This window comes from Microtus pennsylvanicus, chromosome 2, assembly GCF_037038515.1.
Source record: "Microtus pennsylvanicus isolate mMicPen1 chromosome 2, mMicPen1.hap1, whole genome shotgun sequence".
NCBI classification, from domain to species: domain Eukaryota; kingdom Metazoa; phylum Chordata; class Mammalia; order Rodentia; family Cricetidae; genus Microtus; species Microtus pennsylvanicus.
This window is the reverse complement of record NC_134580.1, coordinates 128,523,579-128,543,565: the sequence shown is the minus strand read 5'-3', so window position 1 is coordinate 128,543,565 and position 19,987 is coordinate 128,523,579. Positions and strand designations below refer to the sequence as shown.

The window sequence follows — 19,987 nt, the reverse complement described above, 5'->3', positions numbered from 1 at the left end:
CCTGAAGGCTGGTCCAGATTTGCTCCTCTTGTCACTCATTTTCCTCAGGCCACTTTCTAATCAGGGACAGAGGCTGGAGGGTAAGATCAGAAACCGCGTTCTAAACCTCTGTTTCCTTTGCTTTGGCTAATGTTCCATTGGTCAGAACAAGTCTCGTGGCCAGGCTCAACATCGGTGGGACAAGGATGGGTGCTCTTCGCATGGATTGCTGAATGGAAATAGAATAAATTTCTATTGCAAGGTTGTAAATAAGTCCCTGGGCTTTGCTTTTGGACTTCAAAGTATGTATTCCAAACCACAAAGCAAGAGAGCAATCAATTAGGTTACAGACCAGGTAAGTTATGGTGAGTGTATGCGTGATTATAAATATGAGAAACACATGTAAATATATATATATATATGTGTGTGTGTATGATGCTGGGTTTAGATTTTGTCCATGGTTGTTGCTTTATAACTCTCTCCTCAAGTCAGGCCATAAAAGCTAAACTATGTCTTCTCTAATAGGCCATAGCAAACTTATTCCCAGCTCCCACTTTTTGTCTGGGAGCTCACCATAAAGACTGTTGTGGTATAGTATGTAATAGGGGCCTCCTCACTCCAGTGAGATCCAAACCATAGGAAAGCCACATAGAGAGGACTAAAAAAAAAAAATCTTCCTAAGATAGACCTTGTTGAGTTTTCCCACCCAGTTTATTAGCGATCACGCCTAGGCAATAAAGTCTCCATAAAACGCAGAAGGACAGGGTTCAGAGAGCTTCCAGATAGCTGGCTATGTGGCAACTTCTATGGAGTAGCAGGTCTAAAGAGGACGTGGAAGTGCCACGTGGCCCCTTTCCCACTGTGCGTTTTGTCATCTTCTTTGTTGTATTCTTTATGATAAAATAGTAAAACCCCACTCTCTTCCTGAGTTCTCTGAGCAGCTTAAGCGAAGTAATGGAACCTAAGGAGGGAGCCATGGGGCCTCTGGCTTATTGGCAGCCAGTGAACCTGACTAAAACAATCTACAACTTCTATCTGGCATCTAGTGTGGAAGGCAGGAAGTCATGGGGACTGAGCCCCCAACCTGTAGGATCTGACAGTGCCTCCTACTAGTTAGGGCTGGAACTGAGTTGGAAGAAACTCAACTGAGTTGGTCCCAGTGGCTGACCCTTGCTGGAGGGCAGCTGTTAAATGATCTTTGCACTTTCGTGGTCACAGAAATGTTGGTTGTAGCATGAAAATGAGAAGAAGAGTCACCTTGTTTCTCTCCCAAGAACGGAAATTGAAACCCAGCTAGCCTTAGACCTTAGGTCTGTTCTTAGACCCAGTTCTTATGGTTAGACCCATGAGCTACTGAGGGATGCAGACTGACTTCAGTAAGTTCAGGGTTTTGTGTGACCCTAGGGGATGCTATGATGTAGATGCTTTGGGAGATGCAGTAATATGGAAGAGTCATTGCACTCTGTCCCGTTGTCACTATCCCCTGTCTTTCCCCCATGACTAAAGCTAACTGCCTAGAACTTTCAGCTGAGGTGAAATGCAGAAAGGCATTTCTCATTCCTTCTACTTCCTGTCAGGTCTCCCTTCTGGCCACCAAGAGCATCCTTTACGAAGTACCAGGTCATCTTATCAGTAGACCCACCTTCAGACCCAAGACCATCGTAGCAATCATGATGGCTGCATGGCCATGGAAAGTGGCCAGCATCCCTGAGGGAGGTCTAGCTTATATGTTAGTATGGCTCAACAGGAGAGAAGTCATCTGTGGTGTCCTGACAGACCCAGCTTCTGGAAGGCAAAACCATACAGTGTCCAGGCCCCAGTTTGGAAGGCAGAGTAATGGCCCCTGAAAAAGGTGTGCATGTGTGAATCTCTGGCAGCTGAGAAAAATATTGCCTTGGCAAAGGGGACTTTGTAAATATGGTTAAGGATCATGAAGTGGAAGGACTATTCTGGCTTATGTAGGTAAGTCCAGTGTCCTTTTGAGGATGCTGTAGATGAAGATGCAGGGAGACTAGAAGATGGAAGTAGAGCTTGGGGTGGTGTGCAGAAGCATGAGTCAAAGGTGAAGGCAGCCTCTGGAAACCAGAAAAGGCAAGGAAGGAATCCTTCTCCCCCCAAATTTCCAGGAGCAGCCAAATCCCGTCAGCCCGTTTGGCACTCATGGCTTCCCCACTGGGATGCAATGGTAACCATGTGCTGTGTGAAGCCACCCATGTTTGTGAGGATTTGTTACAGAAACAAAAGGAAGCTGGTACAGCTAGCACATATTTCAGGATGGTTAGAAAACCCTTTCTTATGCATAGGTGTATGTGTGTGTGTGTGGAGGTGCACATGTGCGTGTGTGTGTGTGTGTGGAGGTGCACGTGTGCGTGTGTGTGTGTGTGTGTGTGGAGGTGCACGTGTGCGTGTGTGTGTGGAGGTGCACGTGTGCGTGTGTGTGTGTGTGTGTGGAGGTGCACGTGTGCGTGTGTGTGTGTGTGGAGGTGCACGTGTGCGTGTGTGTGTGTGTGGAGGTGCACGTGTGCGTGTGTGTGTGGAGGTGCACGTGTGTGTGTGTGGAGGTGCACGTGTGCGTGTGTGTGGAGGTGCACGTGTGCGTGTGTGTGTGGAGGTGCACGTGTGTGTGTGTGTGTGTGTGTGGAGGTGCACGTGTGCGTGTGTGTGTGTGTGGAGGTGCACGTGTGCGTGTGTGGAGGTGCACGTGTGCGTGTGTGTGGAGGTGCTGTGTGTGTGTGTGTGTGTGGAGGTGCACGTGTGCGTGTGTGTGTGTGTGGAGGTGCACGTGTGCGTGTGTGTGTGTGTGGAGGTGCACGTGTGTGTGTGTGTGTGTGTGTGGAGGTGCACGTGTGTGTGTGTGTGTGTGGAGGTGCACGTGTGTGTGTGTGTGTGTGGAGGTGCACGTGTGTGTGTGTGGAGGTGCACGTGTGCGTGTGTGTGTGTGTGTGTGGAGGTGCACATGTGCGTGTGTGTGTGTGTGGAGGTGCACGTGTGTGTGTGTGTGGAGGTGCACGTGTGCGTGTGTGTGTGGAGGTGCACATGCGTGTGTGGAGGTGCACATGTGTGTGTGTGTGTGGAGGTGCACATGTGTGTGTGGAGGTGCACGTGTGTGTGTGTGTGTGTGTAGGCGCACATGTGTGTGTGTGTGGAGGTGCACATGTGTGTGTGTGTGTGTGTGTGTAGGTGCACGTGTGTGTGTGTGTGTGTAGGCGCACATGCGTGTGTGTGTGTGTGTGGAGGTCAGATCCCATCTGTCTCCTTTAAGATGAGTCTCTCCCCGATCTGCTCACCAATCAGGTGAGCCCCAGGCATCCTCTGGTCTCCACCCCTGCACGGGGATTGCAAATGCACACCTCACACCCAGCATTTTTGCGTGAGTTCTGGAGGTTGCTCAGGTCCCTGTGCTTGCAGGACAAGCATTTTATGGACTGAGCCATCTCCCCACCTAGATTCTCTCTTTTCTTCGCACTTCTGGTCTCTGGGAAGGTCCTTCTTCTCCTATATGTCAGACAGCAAGAAGGCAAATAGACATTTGGAACAGAGAAGCTAACCTTTGAGAAAAGCCTTTGACATTCATATCTTTATTTAAATACTATTTTAAGCTTCCCATTTAAACCACAGCTATAGCTTGAATTCAATCATCTCAGGCAAATAACAAATACCAATTTGGAGGCCCTGAGAATGGCAGATTGCAGACGACTAGAGTCAAGAAGAGGTTGTGAAGTCCACCCACCCACTCGACAGCTGGACAGTCTGGGGCTGGAGCGTGTAAAGCGGGGGTTGGTGTCTGGAAGTGGGCCCAGAGGTTAAGGACGTCACAGGTACTCCGGGAGCTTGGCTCTGCTCATGGCCTGCCCTTTAAGGCTGCTGCTGATACTGGCTCTCAGTGGCCGTGTAGAAGTCATCCAGCACACTTTGGATGTATTCGAAGGTAGGCCGTTCCTCTGGTCGGTTCTTCCAGCACCGGGTCATGATATTATAGAGCTCTTCTGGGCAGTGCTCCGGTCGAGGCATCCGGTACCCATGCTCTAGTGCCCGGATCACCTCTGGGTTTGACATGCCTGAGAAAGAGGAGTGGAATTTAGTGTGTGTGTGTGTGTGTGTATTGGCAAATAGAGCTGCCATTACCATCTGACTATATGGGGAAGATACAGAAACTAGGCCTTGATAGCTGTGCACTTGCTGAGTTTGTCCAGCCACCAAGCCATACCAGATCTCATACGAGGCAGAACATTAACCAACCTATTTCCACCACTCTTGGTTGTCATTTTATCTATCGTCTGTCTGTCTCTCTGTCTATCATCTATCTTTATTTTTATTTTTATGTGCATTGGCATTTTGCCTGCATGTATGCCTGTATGAAGGTATCAGATCCTCTGGAACTGGAGTTACAGACAGTTGTGAGCTGCCATGTGGGTGCTGGGAATTGAATCTGGGAACTCTAGAAGAGCAGCCAGTTTTCTAAAGGGCTGAGCCATCTCTCCAGCCCCCGTCTTTATTTTTGAGGAAAGGTCTCCCAGTGTAGCTCTGATCCTGGAACTCACTATGTAGACCAGAAAGCCTCAAACTCATGGAGATTCACCTGCCTCTGCCTCTGTTAGCATTAAAGGTATGCACTCCTGTGGCCGTTTTGTTAATTACAGTCTCAGGCATCTGAATGGATGTAGGTTATATAATCTTCTGCCTGGATTTTACTAGTATACCCACAAAACAAGTGGCCAGACTCAAGGTCACTCTACATAGGATCATTTCCTTATTCTACTTAAGTTTACATTTGTTATCTATAACTACAACCATGAAATATTTATGATCACCAACTTTACTTTTATTTTTGGTTTTGTTTTTTAACTTGGGGGATTGGTGAAGAGATGGTTCAATGATTAAAAGCAGATTGAAACCCAAAGAAACCTTAAATGTCTTACCTGGATGTCTATATACCATCCTTAGTGAATCAACACAAACGTCCCAAGCTGCTTCAATGCCAGGACAGCCCCCCTTTACTATCTCTGCTTCTTTTGAAATGTGACCCAGTGCATCAGCTTATCTCTGCTGCCAGTGTCACCACCCTGTACCCAGGTGCCTGGTGACACCTTGTTCACGTACTCTCATCCATTCACACGAGGCAAAGCCTGCACCCTTCATGTTTACTTATTTTTATTTTGTGTATTATATGTGCATATATACACCATATATATGCTGGTGTCCCTTGGAGGCCAGAAAAAGACACCAGATCCCATGGAACTGGAGTGATAGATGGTTGTGAGCTGCCACCTGAGTACTGGGAGCTGGACCCCATCCTCTGCAAGAGTAGTAAGTACTTTTAATCTTTGATCCATCTTTCCACTCTCAATGATACTTAAGATTTTATCTTAAAGATAAAAATCATCTGGGTGCGGTGGTGTACACCTTTAGTCCCAGCACTTGGAAGACAGATGCAGATGGGTCTCCAAGGCCAGCCTGGTTTGCATAGCAAGTTCCATGTCAGCTGGGGCTACATAGTAAGATCCTGTCTCCAAAAAAAAAATCATCTGACTTCCTTCCAGTCGTCTGCCATCTCATGGCTTTGTAGACACTTCAGTGAGCACATACATTCTTCACCATATCCAGGCCCTGCCAGTTCCGGCCTCCCCAGATCTCATCTACTTCCTGCTCAAATAGTTGAGCTCTGATTGCTTAGGTGCAATAGGGTGTGTGAAAAAAGAGATAGCCAACAACAAATCCTTACGTGCAGGCCGAGGAAAGGTGGATGGTGGTACCTCTGATTGACATGGGAAAGGTGAAGAGAAGTTGGGGGATGATCAAGAGCTGAGCTTAACAGACAAGCTGACAAGATGGATCATGACCAGACTGGGCTCTAGACAAACCCCTAAACCCATGTCCCTTTCCCTACCTGGGTAAGGGATCCGGCCATAGGTGACAATTTCCATCAGCAAGATCCCAAAGGACCAGACGTCTGACTTGATGGTGAAGGAACCAAAGTTGATGGCTTCAGGAGCTGTCCACTTGATGGGGAACTTGGCTCCTGCAGGGTTGGGCAGAGCAGAATCAGGGTGAGTCTGGGGAGCACTGAGGGCTGGGGCTCTGCTAGGGTGAGAGGAGTCAGGACAGGGGCTCCTACTGTCCCCTGCAAACAGCGATGTCCCTGCAATGTGCCTCCCAGATCCGTGGTATCAAGACACATTTGTCTCAAGGATGGAGAGCTGAAGCAAGGGGGAAGCAAGGGGAGATGGGCACAGGGAGATAATGCAGGTGCTGGCTCTCCTCTTCGGTTCAGTTGACCCCTTGTGAATTATAACTCTAAGAGGTGGAGTCCTAGCGGTCTTTGGGGATGGAGGAGCTTCCAGGAGGCCTGAGTCCAGGCCACAGCTGATACCTCAGCTCACCTTCCCAGTCATGGGGTGCAGGAGAGGATTCCAGCTGCTGCCCGAGGTTTGCCCTAGTCACTGGGTGTTTCTTCCCTACTCCCTCCTTCCCTCTAGAACAGGTTTGGTTAGCTGTTTGTGGGTATTTGTCTGAATTACAGTCCGATTGGTGAACGTGGTCTGTAGCCGCTCCTTGATTTATTATTCTCTGATAAACCCACTGTGAAGCAAAAACCAGAAGTCAAAATTGCCTTGACCACTTAGCACAATTAACACTCAGTTCAGCAACTTCCCACCATGGCTTCTTTGTTTCCTCTGGTGACTAAATCAGACTTGTAGCTCACTGCTCTGGCTTAGCATCATGAGGGAGGACAGCATATCCTCAGACTGGGAACGAGATCAATATCCAAAGGGTGTGTGTGTGTGTGTGTGTGTGTGTATATATATATATATATATAAAATTTTTTTTTTTTTTTGAGACAGGGTTTCTCTGTGTAACTTTGGAGCCTGTCCTACAGGTTTCTGTAGACCAGGTTGGCCTCGAATTCACAAAGATCTGTCTGCCTCTGCCTCTGAGTGCTGGAATTAAAGACATGTACTGCCCAGCTCATTCATTCAATTTTTTTAAAAAAAGATTTATTTATTATGTATGCAGTGTTCTGCCTGCATGCCAGAAGAGGGCACCAGATCTCATTATAGGGTTGTGAGCCACCATGTGGTTACTGTTAATTGAACTCAGTGCCTTTGGAAGAGCAGCCTGTCTCTCCAGCCTCTAGTCATTCATTTGATGAGACAGGCTCTCGTGTAGACAGGCTGGCCTCGGTTCACTACAGAGACTAGAGAGGATGATCTTGAACTCTTGATCCTTCTGCCTCCACCTCCCTAACGCCTTGGTTGGAGGCATGTGCCACCATGCCCACCTTTGCAACTATTTCTGTGCCCTCACAATGTGGAAAATCACAATGTTGGAGCTCATGCCCCCCCCTTAAGCACTCTCTGCTGCCACCTGCTGTCCATGTCCCATCATGTCTGGCAGAGCACACAGGCTGAATGCTGAGGGGCAGGACCAGCAGCTGCCAAACAGCAGGGCTGTGGGGTGGAAAAAGCTAGAAATCTTCAAGCAATTCCATCTTAAAGACTTCAGCAGGGCATTTGGATTCGAGGCCAGAGTGGTCCCGTAGGCTGAGAAGTTAGGCCACCATTTCTAATGACCTAATATCAGCAAGGCACACATCACCCTAAGCACCCACGAACATGGGAGCCTTTCAGAGCTGGACACAAACCTGACTGACTTTATCATGAAAGCAGCAGCATCAGGGGAAGGAAGTGGCTTAACCAGGACTCAGGGATAAAACTGGGGTCACTTAGCCCCAGACTCTTGCTGCAGTCCAAACTGCCATGTTGACGCTAATGGCTCTTAGGGTTGGGTCCTGCCTGGGGAAAGGGCCAGTGTCACTGCCAGCACCAGTGACCGAGGCCTTCCCCCTGTGCCACTCTGTCACACGAGGCTATCTTTGTAACTCCTCCACAGACATAAGGCAAATGGGCCTTTTGTGGTCCAGGTACAATTAAAAATTAAAGCTGGCTTTGGAGTTGAAGCACGGCTCTCCCCTTCTCTAAACCCATACGTTTGTTAAAGGAAAAATTAAAATCTCTGTCTCAGGTCAGAAGAACCACCTGGTATGGGACAGAAGAAAATACAATTTATGGAAGTATTCTATTGCCATTAATCTCATCATCCTTTGATTTCTATTTGATTCTTTGATACTTTTATTAAGGTATAAATATTATCTCAAAACTTATAAGATATATATTTAAACTTTCTGTCACGATATTAATGGTCACATAGAGTACTAACAAATTCCAGAAATAAGCTTCATTTAGCTTCCTATACCTGATTTTAGGCTTGAGACTGAAGCAGGTGACTAGGAACTAGGTTTGTGTACCTGAATGTAATTAACAGACTGTGGTCCTGTAACCTTTTGGAGATCGGCTGCATATGACATAGAAAATGTTAAAGTTTTCTGCAGTGAACCATGACCATTCCCCGGGAGAGGCCTCTGAGATCTCCAGGGAGATGATAGGGCCCTGCAACAATGAATCCACCTAGATTGTGATAACACCAGTAAGCTAACAAACACCACCCAAAGATTAGCTTTAGACAACAAACTGCTCAGGACAGCTTCAAAGCACTTAGTTAAGATGGTCCAGCCTCATAGACTACTCTAGTCAGGACTTCAGATAAGTCTTTTTTTTTTTTTTTTTTTTTTTTTTGGGTTTTCGAGACAGGGTTTCTCTGTGGTTTTGGAGCCTGTCCTGGAACTAGCTCTTGTAGACCAGGCTGGTCTCGAACTCACAGAGATCCGCCTGCCTCTGCCTCCCAAGTGCTGGGATTAAAGGCGTGCGCCACCACCGCCCGGCTTCAGATAAGTCTTGAACTTTCCCATCACACTGAGACTGGACAACAGCAAGCTCTCCCAGGGCTTGGACTTTATCTCATTTTTCAGGGTCCCCTAAAGATGTTCTTGCCCCCCAGACACCAGGAAGCAATTTTAAGAACACAATGCACACATTCCCAAGAGATGGGGTAAGTGTTTTTGGTCATTTGGTGGGTTGTGGATATTTATCATCATTTGGGGGGTTGGTTGCAAGCTATTATTGGTCATGGTCAGGAAGGAAACTAAGCAAAGGAGCTTAGAGTCAGGGATATCTTTTTGAAAGATATATAAAAGGCGGCATATAAGAATGATAAAAAGGGTAGATTATTGAATCTACTTCTAAACTAAAAAGCAACTATTAATCTCTATTATTTTACATTGGATGGATTTTTGTATACTAATACAAATTTAAGATTATTTTTGTTAGAAAATACTTTATACATGTTTCTACTCTTGTTTAAGGAATTTTGTACATTGATATATAGGCTACAAATTTAAGGTTATTTTTTTTAGCATACTGTATATATGTTTATACTCTTGTTTAAGGTATTATACCTATGTAGTTCATTTAAAAATGTAAAGTTCTAGTCCTTGAAAGCTACTACTATAAACTATTTAGGACAATTAGGAATTGCAGGTTTGTAGTTAGTCATCTATAACAATCAAATTTGTAATTATGTTGGGTATATTTTCAAAATCAGACATATATTTTAGATAGTCTTCAAACACTTTAGAAATCTACAGAATATGACATTTAAGATGGTTTAGTAATGGGGCTGGAGAGATGGCTCAGCGGTTAAGAGCACTGGCTGCTCTTTCAGAGGACCTGGGTTCAATTCCCAGCAACCACATGGTGGCTCATTGCCTGCATGCGGGTCTGTGTGAGGGTGCCAGATTCCCTGAAAATGGAGTCACAGATAGTTGTGAGCTGCCATGTGGGTGCTGGGAATTGAAGCCAGGTCCTCTGGAAGAACAGCCAGTGCTCTTAATCGCTGAGCCATTTCTCCAACCCCAATTGTTCTTATTGTATACAGTTTTGCTAAGTTAAAGTTAAAGCCTTTCCTTTTTATTTAGACAGTCTGGGGCTATTTGGGAGGAACAATACGAGCTTCACAAATTACTTTTGCCTGGTTTTGGATTCCCTGCCTGTGGAACCTCCTGGCATCTGCTTGTTTAGACTCACTACTTTCATTTGATGTCACATCTCCCTTTTAGCTGCAGGTGGCATTGGAGTGTGATGTGATGGGGGTGAAACCTATGGCCTTCTGTGTTAGTCAAGCCTGTGCTCCTGCGTGCCCTCTCCAGCCCCCATGCCCTCTCCAGCCCCCGGTGTGGTTTTTTTCACTGCTGCATGATGCCACACTCTGTGGGTGATGCAGTTGATATGCTCGCCCTGTCTGTGGACATTCAGATTGCTGTTTTTGTCTCCTGCGCATAAAGTTACTCTCACCTCTCACCGCTACCTGTATTTGCCGAAGTCGTCACTTCAATCTGATCTGAAATGTTCCTCTTCAAGTCTGTGTACCATTAACGTTATCATCCTGACAGGCTATGGAATCATCTAAAAGAAGAGCCCTTGGGCGTGTCTGTGAGGGACTTCCTACATAGGGTTAATTGAGGTGCCAAGACCCATCCTGCCTGTGGGCAGCACCATTTCATGGGCTATGGACCACATAAAAAAAGCGAGCTGAACACCAGCATCTGTCTGACAGTGTGACCAGTTCTGTGCTCTTCCTGACCCACCAGGATGGACTGTGCTAACTCTGAGCCAACTAAAGCCTTCCTCAAGCAGCCTTTGCTGGGTATTCTGTCAACTAGCGCACTGCCGAGAAGGAGCCAGCCAAGCCTGCTGCAAGGGTTAGTCTAGGACAGATCTTTGCCCTTCCAGGAGAGCAGTATTCCCTACCTTCCCGAGCTGTGTACTCATTGTCCTCAATGACCCGTGCCAGGCCGAAGTCAGCGATTTTACACACCAGGGATGCGGAGACCAAGATGTTGGCAGCCCGGAGGTCTCGGTGGATGTAGTTCCTCTGCTCAATGAAGGCCATGCCCTCTGAGATCTGCACCGGGAAGAGACAGCGTCACTCTCACATGCTTAATTCTCGTGAAGAATTGGAAGGAAATATTTTTTCCCAACATAATATTTTTATCGATTGTTTGAGAGTTTCATATAATGCACCCTGATCACACTCACTTCCCAGTCCTCCAGGTCCACCCTTGTGACCTCCTCCCAGAAAGAAAGAAGAAAAAATTAAAAGAAAATAAACCCAAGTCAATTCTGTGTTGCCTGTATACTCACCGTAGCATGGCCGAACTCTCAGCCCCTTAAAGAGAACCGCGTCCTTCCCCACCCTCACCCTGCCAGAAGGCACCACTTCAGCATCCTATCAATGGCTTCCTATCTAGACTATTTCTTTTGGGGGGAGGGGACAGCGGGGCTGGGGAAGAGGTTGTCACGGAAGCCTTTTATGTTCCTCTTTCTCAGCTGTGAGTCTACAGTCATCAATACTACAGCAAAAGTAGCTTCCTTGCCTTTTACAGTCAGTGACAACATGGATCATGGACTTCCACATGGTTTCTGGCACTATCATGGACGACAGACATTCACATGCCTCTGTCGTCAGCATGGACCGTGGACCCCAGCACGGTCTCCGGTGCCAGTACAGACCATGGAAATCAACACGGACTTTGGCTGCCACACAGACCACAGACACCATCATGCCCCTTGGTGGCCCCACAGCCATGGACATCAACTTGAGGTGACAGCACAGACCACAGCTATCTACATGGCCTTTGGTGGTAACGTGTTGTAGGAGGCTACTTTTTCATTTCCTGGCTGCCTATACTCCTGAAATAATCATATAGAAACTATATTATTTAAGTCACTGCTTGGCCAATCACTTAAGCATATTGCTAGCTAACTCTTATATCTTTGGTTAACCCGTTTTGATTATTTCATATTTTACCACGAGGCTCATAGTTTATTGGCAAGGTCTGGCACCTCTGTCTCCAGCTGTGGCTACATGGCTTCTCCTTGACTCCACCTACTCTCTCTATATCTCTTCCAGCTTGTCTATATTCTGTTAAGCCATTGGTGAAAGCAGCTTCTTTGCTACCCAATAAAAGCAACACATATACAGAAAGACTTCCCACACCAAACAGACCATAGACCTCAACATATCCTCCAGGGGCAGCACAGCTCATGAGCATCAGCACAGCCTCAGCTGTAGCATGGCCCACAGACATCAGCATGGCTTAGGCGGCAGCCAAGACCAAGGGAATCCACATGCCCTTCATGGTAACACAGACCACGGGCATCAGCACAAGCCCTCAGCTGTAGCATGGACCACTGACATCAGCACAGCCCTCAGCTGTAGCGTGGACCACTGACATCAACACAGCCTCAGCTGTAGCATGGACCATTGACATCAACACAGCCTCAGCTGTAGCATGGACCACTGACATCAACACAGCCTCAGCTGTAGCGTGGACCACTGACATCAACACAGCCTCAGCTGTAGCATGGACCACTGACATCAGCATGGCTTAGGCAGCAGCCAAGACCAAGGGTATCCACATGCCCTTCATGGTAGCACAGACCACGGGCATTAGCACAACCTTCAGCTGTAGCGTGGACTACCGACACCCTCATAGCCCTTACTGGCAACACAGACCATGGACATCCATATGGCCCTCAGTAGTAGCATGGACCACAGACATCAATATGGTTTCCATGGTGGCACAGACCACCGACATCCCTAAGGATCTCAGACATCAGCGTGGATGGAGTGGCAGCACGGACCACGGATTCCAGCATGTTCTCCAGCTGTAGCATGAGCCATGGATACTGACAAGGCCCCTGGGGGCAGCATGGATGACAGGGCTTTTTCCAGGAGGTCCAGTCCAGAGAATGAACTGCTCTTCATGTTGGACATCTTGTTGCTCGGAGCCGGGACAATCGTGCCACTGGGCAGTGTGCTCGGGAAAGAGCCTATGCAAGCCCAGGCCGCTGCACCTCCCTGTCAGCCCTACTCAGCAATGCCATGCTGCCCTGTCCCCGTCCACCGTAGGCTTCTCCCACTCCTGTCACCGATGTCGCATCTCTATCGCTACCTCTCTCCATCGTACAGTGCTGCTCTGTTCCTCCCTCTTCCCACCTGTCCATCACATATTTGTTTGATGAAGTGGTGCTGAAAACTGCAGTGGGTCACACAGCATGCACGCTCATACACACACAGCATGCACGCGCATACACACACACACATGCACCCACACTATACATACATACATGGAAACAGCTTTTTGTGCAAATATTCATTGCAATGAGTCATTGATCTGGTTCAAGGTATCTGATTTCTGAAGCACCGTAAATACTGGACCATCACCGAGACTTGTTTTGGATATCTGGCTGTTGCTATCTGGCTGTTGCCCAGAGTCAGGGTGATCTAGTGACAAGGCAGGACATCCAGGGGCAGGATCTGAGAGAACTCCAGTTCACTGCACCCCTCCACGCTCTCAATGAGAGAGAGGGCTCACAGCCTCAGGGCAGTGCTGCTGTGCCAACACCCTCTCCTTGTCCCGTGGCACCCTCTCACATCGCTCCTGTTCCCGGCATCTCTACGTCCTGTTTCCATCATTCTCTAGGTGTGGCTCTGTTCTTCCATCTTCCAATTTCGTGAGTCCATTCCTTTAAAGCATCTTCCCATAGGACCTGCTTTTTAAAAAGTTGTTCCACACATACTGTGGGCTCTGCAGAAACCTCCTGCACTGAGCGTCTCCCCACTGAGCCGCCATGGGTTTCTCAGGCTCCTTGAAGCTCCTCCACTGGCCTGCAGCAGGTGTTGAAGCTGCTGCCATCTTTGATCAGAGCCATGCTTCAGTTTTCCATCGTTGGTGGTTATGATGTATGTGCTCCTGGATCTCGTTCTGCAGCACCAGCTCCTCCATGTGCTGTATACCGACTTAAAGTGCTAGATCTCAGCTGGGATGGCAGCCGAGTTGGCCATCCCATGGCGTGCGGTCAGTGTGAAGAATTCTTATTCTGGAAACTTCTGGTAGGAAAATAAATGGCTGTGACTTAGAGATTTTCTTACTTACAAAGCTTAGGACAAAAGAGGTGGAAGATGAATCTTGGTTGCCAAAAAGCAGCATGTACAATTTACATAACTGCCTGGGAGCTTTGTGGAGGTAGAACCATCATGATCCACTTTACAGAGATTCTTGTCCTGATTATCAGCTTCAAACCCGGCCGACTCTGGATAGCCCAGAACTGAATCATCAGAGTAGATTATCTGGGGAACCGGGGGCGGCAGACAGACCACAGCAGGGCCGGCCAGTAAACGCAAAGCCAGGAGGGACCAGGTAGTGCACTTCCAAAGAATGAACAGCAGGGGGCGTCAAAGGCAGTGGAAACAGGCCCAACTGCTGAATGCAATATCAAGACTGATTTTGTCTGGAATAGAGGCTGTAGTGGAGGGAGACGGGTTTTGACCTGGAGAGTGTGGAAAATTTATAGGGCATCCTTAGGAGAATAGCTTGAAAAGTTAGTAGGACGATGATACTACAGATCATTTACTATAAACTGATTAACAGAGAAGTGTTTTACTTTCTTTCTTTTGTTTTTACTATGGGCTTGGGGAGGTAGTTTTGTTATCTCTTTATATAGGAGGGAAAATGAAAGCACAGAGAAGTAAATAACCATCCCATAGCTACATAACACATAAGTTCCAGAAGCGGGGCTGTGAGCTATGGCTTTGCTGAGTCCACCCATCCTCTGTGCCTAGTGCTTTCCCGCTGGCTGACACTCATATGCCCCTGGTTCTTACATGAGCTCACTGTGGGCAGGAACACTAAATAAATAAACTTGGGGGTAATGGAGCATCATGGCTAAATAGCCCCACGGTTGGACCTGCTCATCTTGATTCCCAAGCTCTGTGACCTTGAGCCTGTCTCCCAGGGTTCATAGGGAGATTGACCTCTAAGATTGCTCCACAGGTAAGGACATTGTCTTCCATATAGAGTCATTTCAGAAGTGTCTAGTAATGCCAACAGTGTGGCCAAGTGTCTTGCCTTGTTTGTTTTCTTTAGCTGTGACAGGGAGCGTGTGACTCTATTTTCTGAGACAGTTTTATGTAGCCCAGGCCGACCTAGAACTCACTAAACTACCGAGGATAACTGTGAACGTCTGGTCCTCCTGCTTCGGCCTCTCAAGTGTTCAGATTATAGATGTGCACCACCGCGGCTGGCTTATGGGGGGCTGGGGGTCCAGTCTGGGACTTCATGTGTACTACGTAAGCACTCTGCTGACTCTGCTACATCCCCAGCCCCAACAGGAGCTCATGCTGCAGTCTTTGACCCTTGTCTGGCAAGGCTCCTGCTGGTTTGATTGTTATACTTTAGTAACAGGTCACACTGTTGTTCCTGGAAGACTGGGGTCACTGGGACAGCAGTGCCAGGCCTTGATTTCCATATGCCTCTGGCATTTAGGGCTCTGAAAGTAGAGCCTCTGGCTAGACCTTGCCCGTGGTTCTGGTGTTTGCATACTCAAATGAGTTCTGACCTGGGCCTCACCACCAGGCTCAAATTTCCTCAGCGCCCAGTGGGTTGCACGCCATATCCCTTTCACGCTACCACCCAGGAGGCTCTGGCTGACCAGGCTCAGCCCCTTCGTTTTCTCTTTGGGCTTCTGTCCTGGCGTTTTCTTTTGTCGAGACCCTCTTTCCTATTCCTCTGCCTGTGCAGAATTTCTAATCCCCAGGAGCTTCCCAGAGACCACTTCCTGGTGACTCTTTCCCTGATGGCTCCTGGACCAAGCCATGCATTTCCACTGCACCACTGTCCGCCACGTTTCCCCACAGGGAGTAGAGAGCATGAGACAGGGTTGGAGGAAAACAGGGTCTGTGCTGTGTCAAGGGGGCAGGACAAATGGCAAAGAATATGTCTTTTTTTTTTCTGTATAGCGCTGGGACTAGAACCCAGGGTGCCATGCACCTAGCCAAACTCTACCACTGAACATTGTTATGCTTGTTTATTTAAATGGGGTTTTAAGATGTGTTCCTAAGGCTTGCACGTCCCTTCTCGTTGCTGGATTCCACTCTTCAGACTGTGAGTCAGGGCCGTGAAGGGTGGTGGGTGGAGAGAGCCCATGGTTTAACTCCTTTGGCTCATACGCAAGAGAACTGTATGAGGCAGGAGTGTTTGCCATTTTCACGGTTGTTTTACCCACCCCTCCCCTAATCAGCCCTGCAACTTAGGCCAGCTGCAGAGCTGCAAAACCTCCTTGGGCTTCAGTTTCCTTTTTTTTTTTTTCAAGATGGGGTTTCTCTGTAGCTTTGGAGCCTGTCCTGGAACTAGCTCTGTAGACCAGGCTGGCCTTGAACTCGCAGAGATCTTCCTGTCTCTCTGCTTCCCAAGTGCTGGGATTAAAAGTGTGCATCACCACTGTCTGTCCAGCTCAGTTTCCTTATCTGTATTTAACCTTCTTCTTCTTCTTCTTCTTCTTCTTCTTCTTCTTCTTCTTCTTCTTCTTCTTCTTCTTCTTCTCCTTCTCCTTCTCCTTCTCCTTCTCCTTCTCCTTCTCCTTCTTCTTCTTCGACACTCAGTAGCTCAGATCTATCTTGGACTCCCGATTGTCCATCTTCTGCCTCCTGAATGTTAGGATTATAGCCATTCGCCATTGTGCCCTCAAATTCTTCACACCTCAATTTCAGGACTGTAAAATGGGATGGCAGTTGCCTTCCTGTGAGCAGACTCTGTTTGCTTGCCAGGATTCATCCCTCTTGTCCAGCACTGGCTCTGGTCTTGCTGCCGTGGCTGGTTTTGGCCAATGGGGTACTGACAAGTCAATGCAAACAGAGGCTTAGCCACCAGTTGCTCCCTGGCTGGGTCCCTCATGGAGCTTTGACGCTGGCCTATAAAGAAGCTGTGTTGAAATACAGCTGTGTTGAAAGAAGCTGTGTGATGCCAGGTGTTGGTGGTGTACACCTTTAATCCCAGCGCTTGGGAGGCAGAGACACAGGCGGATCTCTGTGAGTTTGAGGCCAGCCTGGTCACAAAGCAAGTTCAAGGACAGCCAATACTGAGTGATGAGAGGCCACACAGAGAGAAATTATAAGGATCACCTTGGACATTTTACTCAGGTCCCCTCGGTTCACAGAGTGGTCCACCTAGCCTGCTATAGTCAGTCCAAAGAATCATGAAAAATATTCAAAGTTATTATTTCAGGCTACTAAGTCTTGAGGTGATCTGTTACATAAAGAACGGATAACTTCCATGTAGCTCAGAGGGAGAGCCTTCTCTGGATGTGCAAGGCCCTAGGTTCCATGACTCACACCCAAAACAAACCAACCAAGCAACAAAATGATTTCAGGAACTGGAAAGATGGCTCAGTGGTTAAGAGCACTGGCTGCTCTACCAGAGAACCTGGATTGGGTCCCAGTGCTGCATGGTGGCTCACAACCATCTGTAACTCCAGTTCTAGAGGATCTGATTCCCTCTTCTGGCATCTGAGGGCACCAGGCATGCATGTGACACACAGACTTACACGCAGGCAAAAGACCCATATATCCATATATAAAAAAATTAAAAATTAATCTTTTCTAAGCCAGGCGGTGGTGGCACACACCTTTAATCACAGCACTGGGGAGGCAGAGGCAGGCAGATCTTTGTTAGTTGGAGGCCAGCCTGGTCTACAAGAGCTAGTTCCAGGACAGACTCCAAAACCACAGAGAAAACCCTGTCTCGAACCCCCTCTCCAAAAAATGCATGCTATTTACATGCATTTATGTTGGATTCCGTAAAGTCACCCGGAGATGCGTTAAGCACTATACAGGAGAATGTGCCTGGGTTATTTGTAATACTTGATTTTCTATAAGGGACTTGAGCATGCACAAACTTTTGGTATCTGTGGGGTCCTGGAACTGATCCATGTACATGTGGAGGGGTGGGTATTCACACAAAGGACACAGAGCACCCAAGTGACGTCACCTCACCTGACCGTCACTGGCCTAGGCTCACCTGGGCTGAGAAGTCAATGAGCTTCGGCAGTGGCTGCTTGCTCCCTTCTTCAGTCTTCAGAAACTCCAGCAGGCTTCCTGCAGAGGGCAGCGAGAAGGAACACTGCCTGCTAGTCCGTAGGGAAACATTGTTTTCATAGTGGTAGAGGCTTTTCTTCTTGCAGTACAGGGTCTGAACCCAGGGCCTCACATGTTAGGCAAGGGCTCTACTACCGAGCTACATCTCCTGCCAACTTTCCTTTTGAGGCGGCATCTTGCTATATTGTCTGGCTGGTCTCCAATTCTTGGGCTCCAGCTCTCTTTCTACTTCAGCTAGCAGAATAGCCACAGCTACAGGCTTTTATCACTGCCCAGCCATGATGGCAGAGTTAGAAGCGTCTACTTGCTGCCCCTACTATCTGAGTGCGAAAGCCTGAATTTCTCTGAAAGGACATTTTGGTTGCTAGTTGGGACTCTTTGATTGAAGCAGCCTCATGAGACTTGGTGCCTGGGGCCTGGCTTTAGGAAGCCAGCCGATTGTAGATTTGGAAAATGGAAAAGGTTTTGAGATTTCAAATCACATTGGATGATGCTGTGTGAGATGTTAATCCAAAAATGAGCAGGGACTGAAAATGACTATGGAATAACTCTCTTAAAATAAATAAATAAATAATAATAACAACAACGACAATTAAAAAAAAACCTGGAAAAGCCAGGTGTGGAGACACAGCATTTGTGAGGCTGCAATCCCAGCACTTGAGAGGCTGAGGCAGAGGGCTGTTGTGAGATTGAGGCTAGCCTGGGCTACACAGTGAGGGCCAGGGCAGCCTGGGCTACAGAGTGAAATCCTGTCTCAAACATTCCTGAGATATACTGAATGACCACACGTAGGGTAGCCCAAAGCTTAGTAGCCTGAAGTGACGACATGAACATTTCCCATGATTCTGTGGGTTGGTCATAGCAGGCTAGGTGACCCACACGGTGAAGAGAGATGATAGAGGTGGAACATTGAAGATGATGTCTCATCTTTATGGTCTCTCTCCATGTGGCTTCTTGTCCCTTAGTACTGCAAGCAGGGTTTCTTTACAGTCCAGCACCAAGGTTCTAAGATACAAGTCACAGGAAGCCCTGTGCCTCTTCTGTTGTCTTAAAGACTCTGCCTGCTCCCTGCTATGAAGGCCCCGCCCTTCCTCTCCGTTAACCACCCATCACATGATTTCACTCTGTGAGCCAGGAGGCTGGACTGACTGTTCACTGGCTTTGTGAGGATTTGTTAGTGGTGCCAGGAGAGCCAGGTCAAGGTCATCTTTGAGTTCGAAAGAAGTCTGCTTGGGCCACTGTCTGGCCTAGCTCACGCACCTTTGGCCATGAACTCCGTGACGATAAAAATGGGCTCCTGAGTGACCACGGCATGCAGCTTCACCAGTTTATCGTGCTGCAGCGTCTTCATGAGGTTGGCCTCTGCCAGGAAGGCCTCCACAGACATGCTCCCTGGCTTCATGGTCTTCACCGCCACTTTGGTGTGCTTGTTGTAGGTGGCTGGAGGAAGCACGGAGCAAGGAAGGGGGTTAGGATCCAGCAGCCTTCAAGGAGCCCTCCCTGCCCACCTGCTCCTTTAGGACAGAGAGAGCGCGTGCCCGCCACTGTGGGCTCAGCCCTGGGCTGGAGACGGGTTCCCTGCTCCCTAGCGGAGAGCAGCTCAACAAACCACCTCAGTTCCCTGGGCCGCACTTTCCTCATCTAAGTGAAATGAAAATAAGCACTCAGTCTGAAGGGCTGTTTGCAAGAGTGAACAATAGCTTTCTGTGTGAGCTTGGGCACGCGTCCGTCACCCCGGAGCTCCCAAGGCTGTGAAGCAGGAGGGCTGGCAGCTCCAGGCCAGCCTGTGTCTCAAGGGCCCGACGGGAGCTCGGTGGCACAACACTCGCCCGACACATGCAAGGCCCCGAGAGCGTGATCCCCAGCACTGTAAACTAACAGCAGTAACAGTACTAACCCTCAAACCACTAATTAGATTGTGGCACAGCCTGCCACATAGTGTTTAACACTGCCTTGAAATAAAACTGCCTTGAAATAAATTCCGGACTCACTATGCCCCACAGGCCCTGCTTGACCTGGCCATGCTCACTTTTCTGTCCTTGTCATCTACCAAGTTCACCCCAACACACACAACTAGTGACTGAGCCAGGGCCTCATGCTGGGAAAGTGCCCGACCACT

At 48.2% G+C, this 19,987-nt stretch overlaps 1 protein-coding gene across 1 annotated transcript in view; it reads right to left on the bottom strand.

Moving 5' to 3' along the window:
• Positions 1-3,541: 3,541 nt before the first annotated feature.
• The window catches only part of Hck (HCK proto-oncogene, Src family tyrosine kinase), a 43,265-nt gene continuing 26,819 nt past the window's right edge, over positions 3,542-19,987 (bottom strand). Inside the window, exons 9-13 of the mRNA XM_075962546.1 lie at positions 19,129-19,308; positions 17,792-17,868; positions 10,683-10,836; positions 5,867-5,998; positions 3,542-4,037 (exon numbers count right to left, since the gene is read on the bottom strand). Of these exons, the coding sequence (XP_075818661.1) occupies positions 3,835-4,037; positions 5,867-5,998; positions 10,683-10,836; positions 17,792-17,868; positions 19,129-19,308 (746 nt within the window). The 3' untranslated portion in view covers positions 3,542-3,834. The remainder of the gene's footprint in view (positions 4,038-5,866; positions 5,999-10,682; positions 10,837-17,791; positions 17,869-19,128; positions 19,309-19,987) is intronic.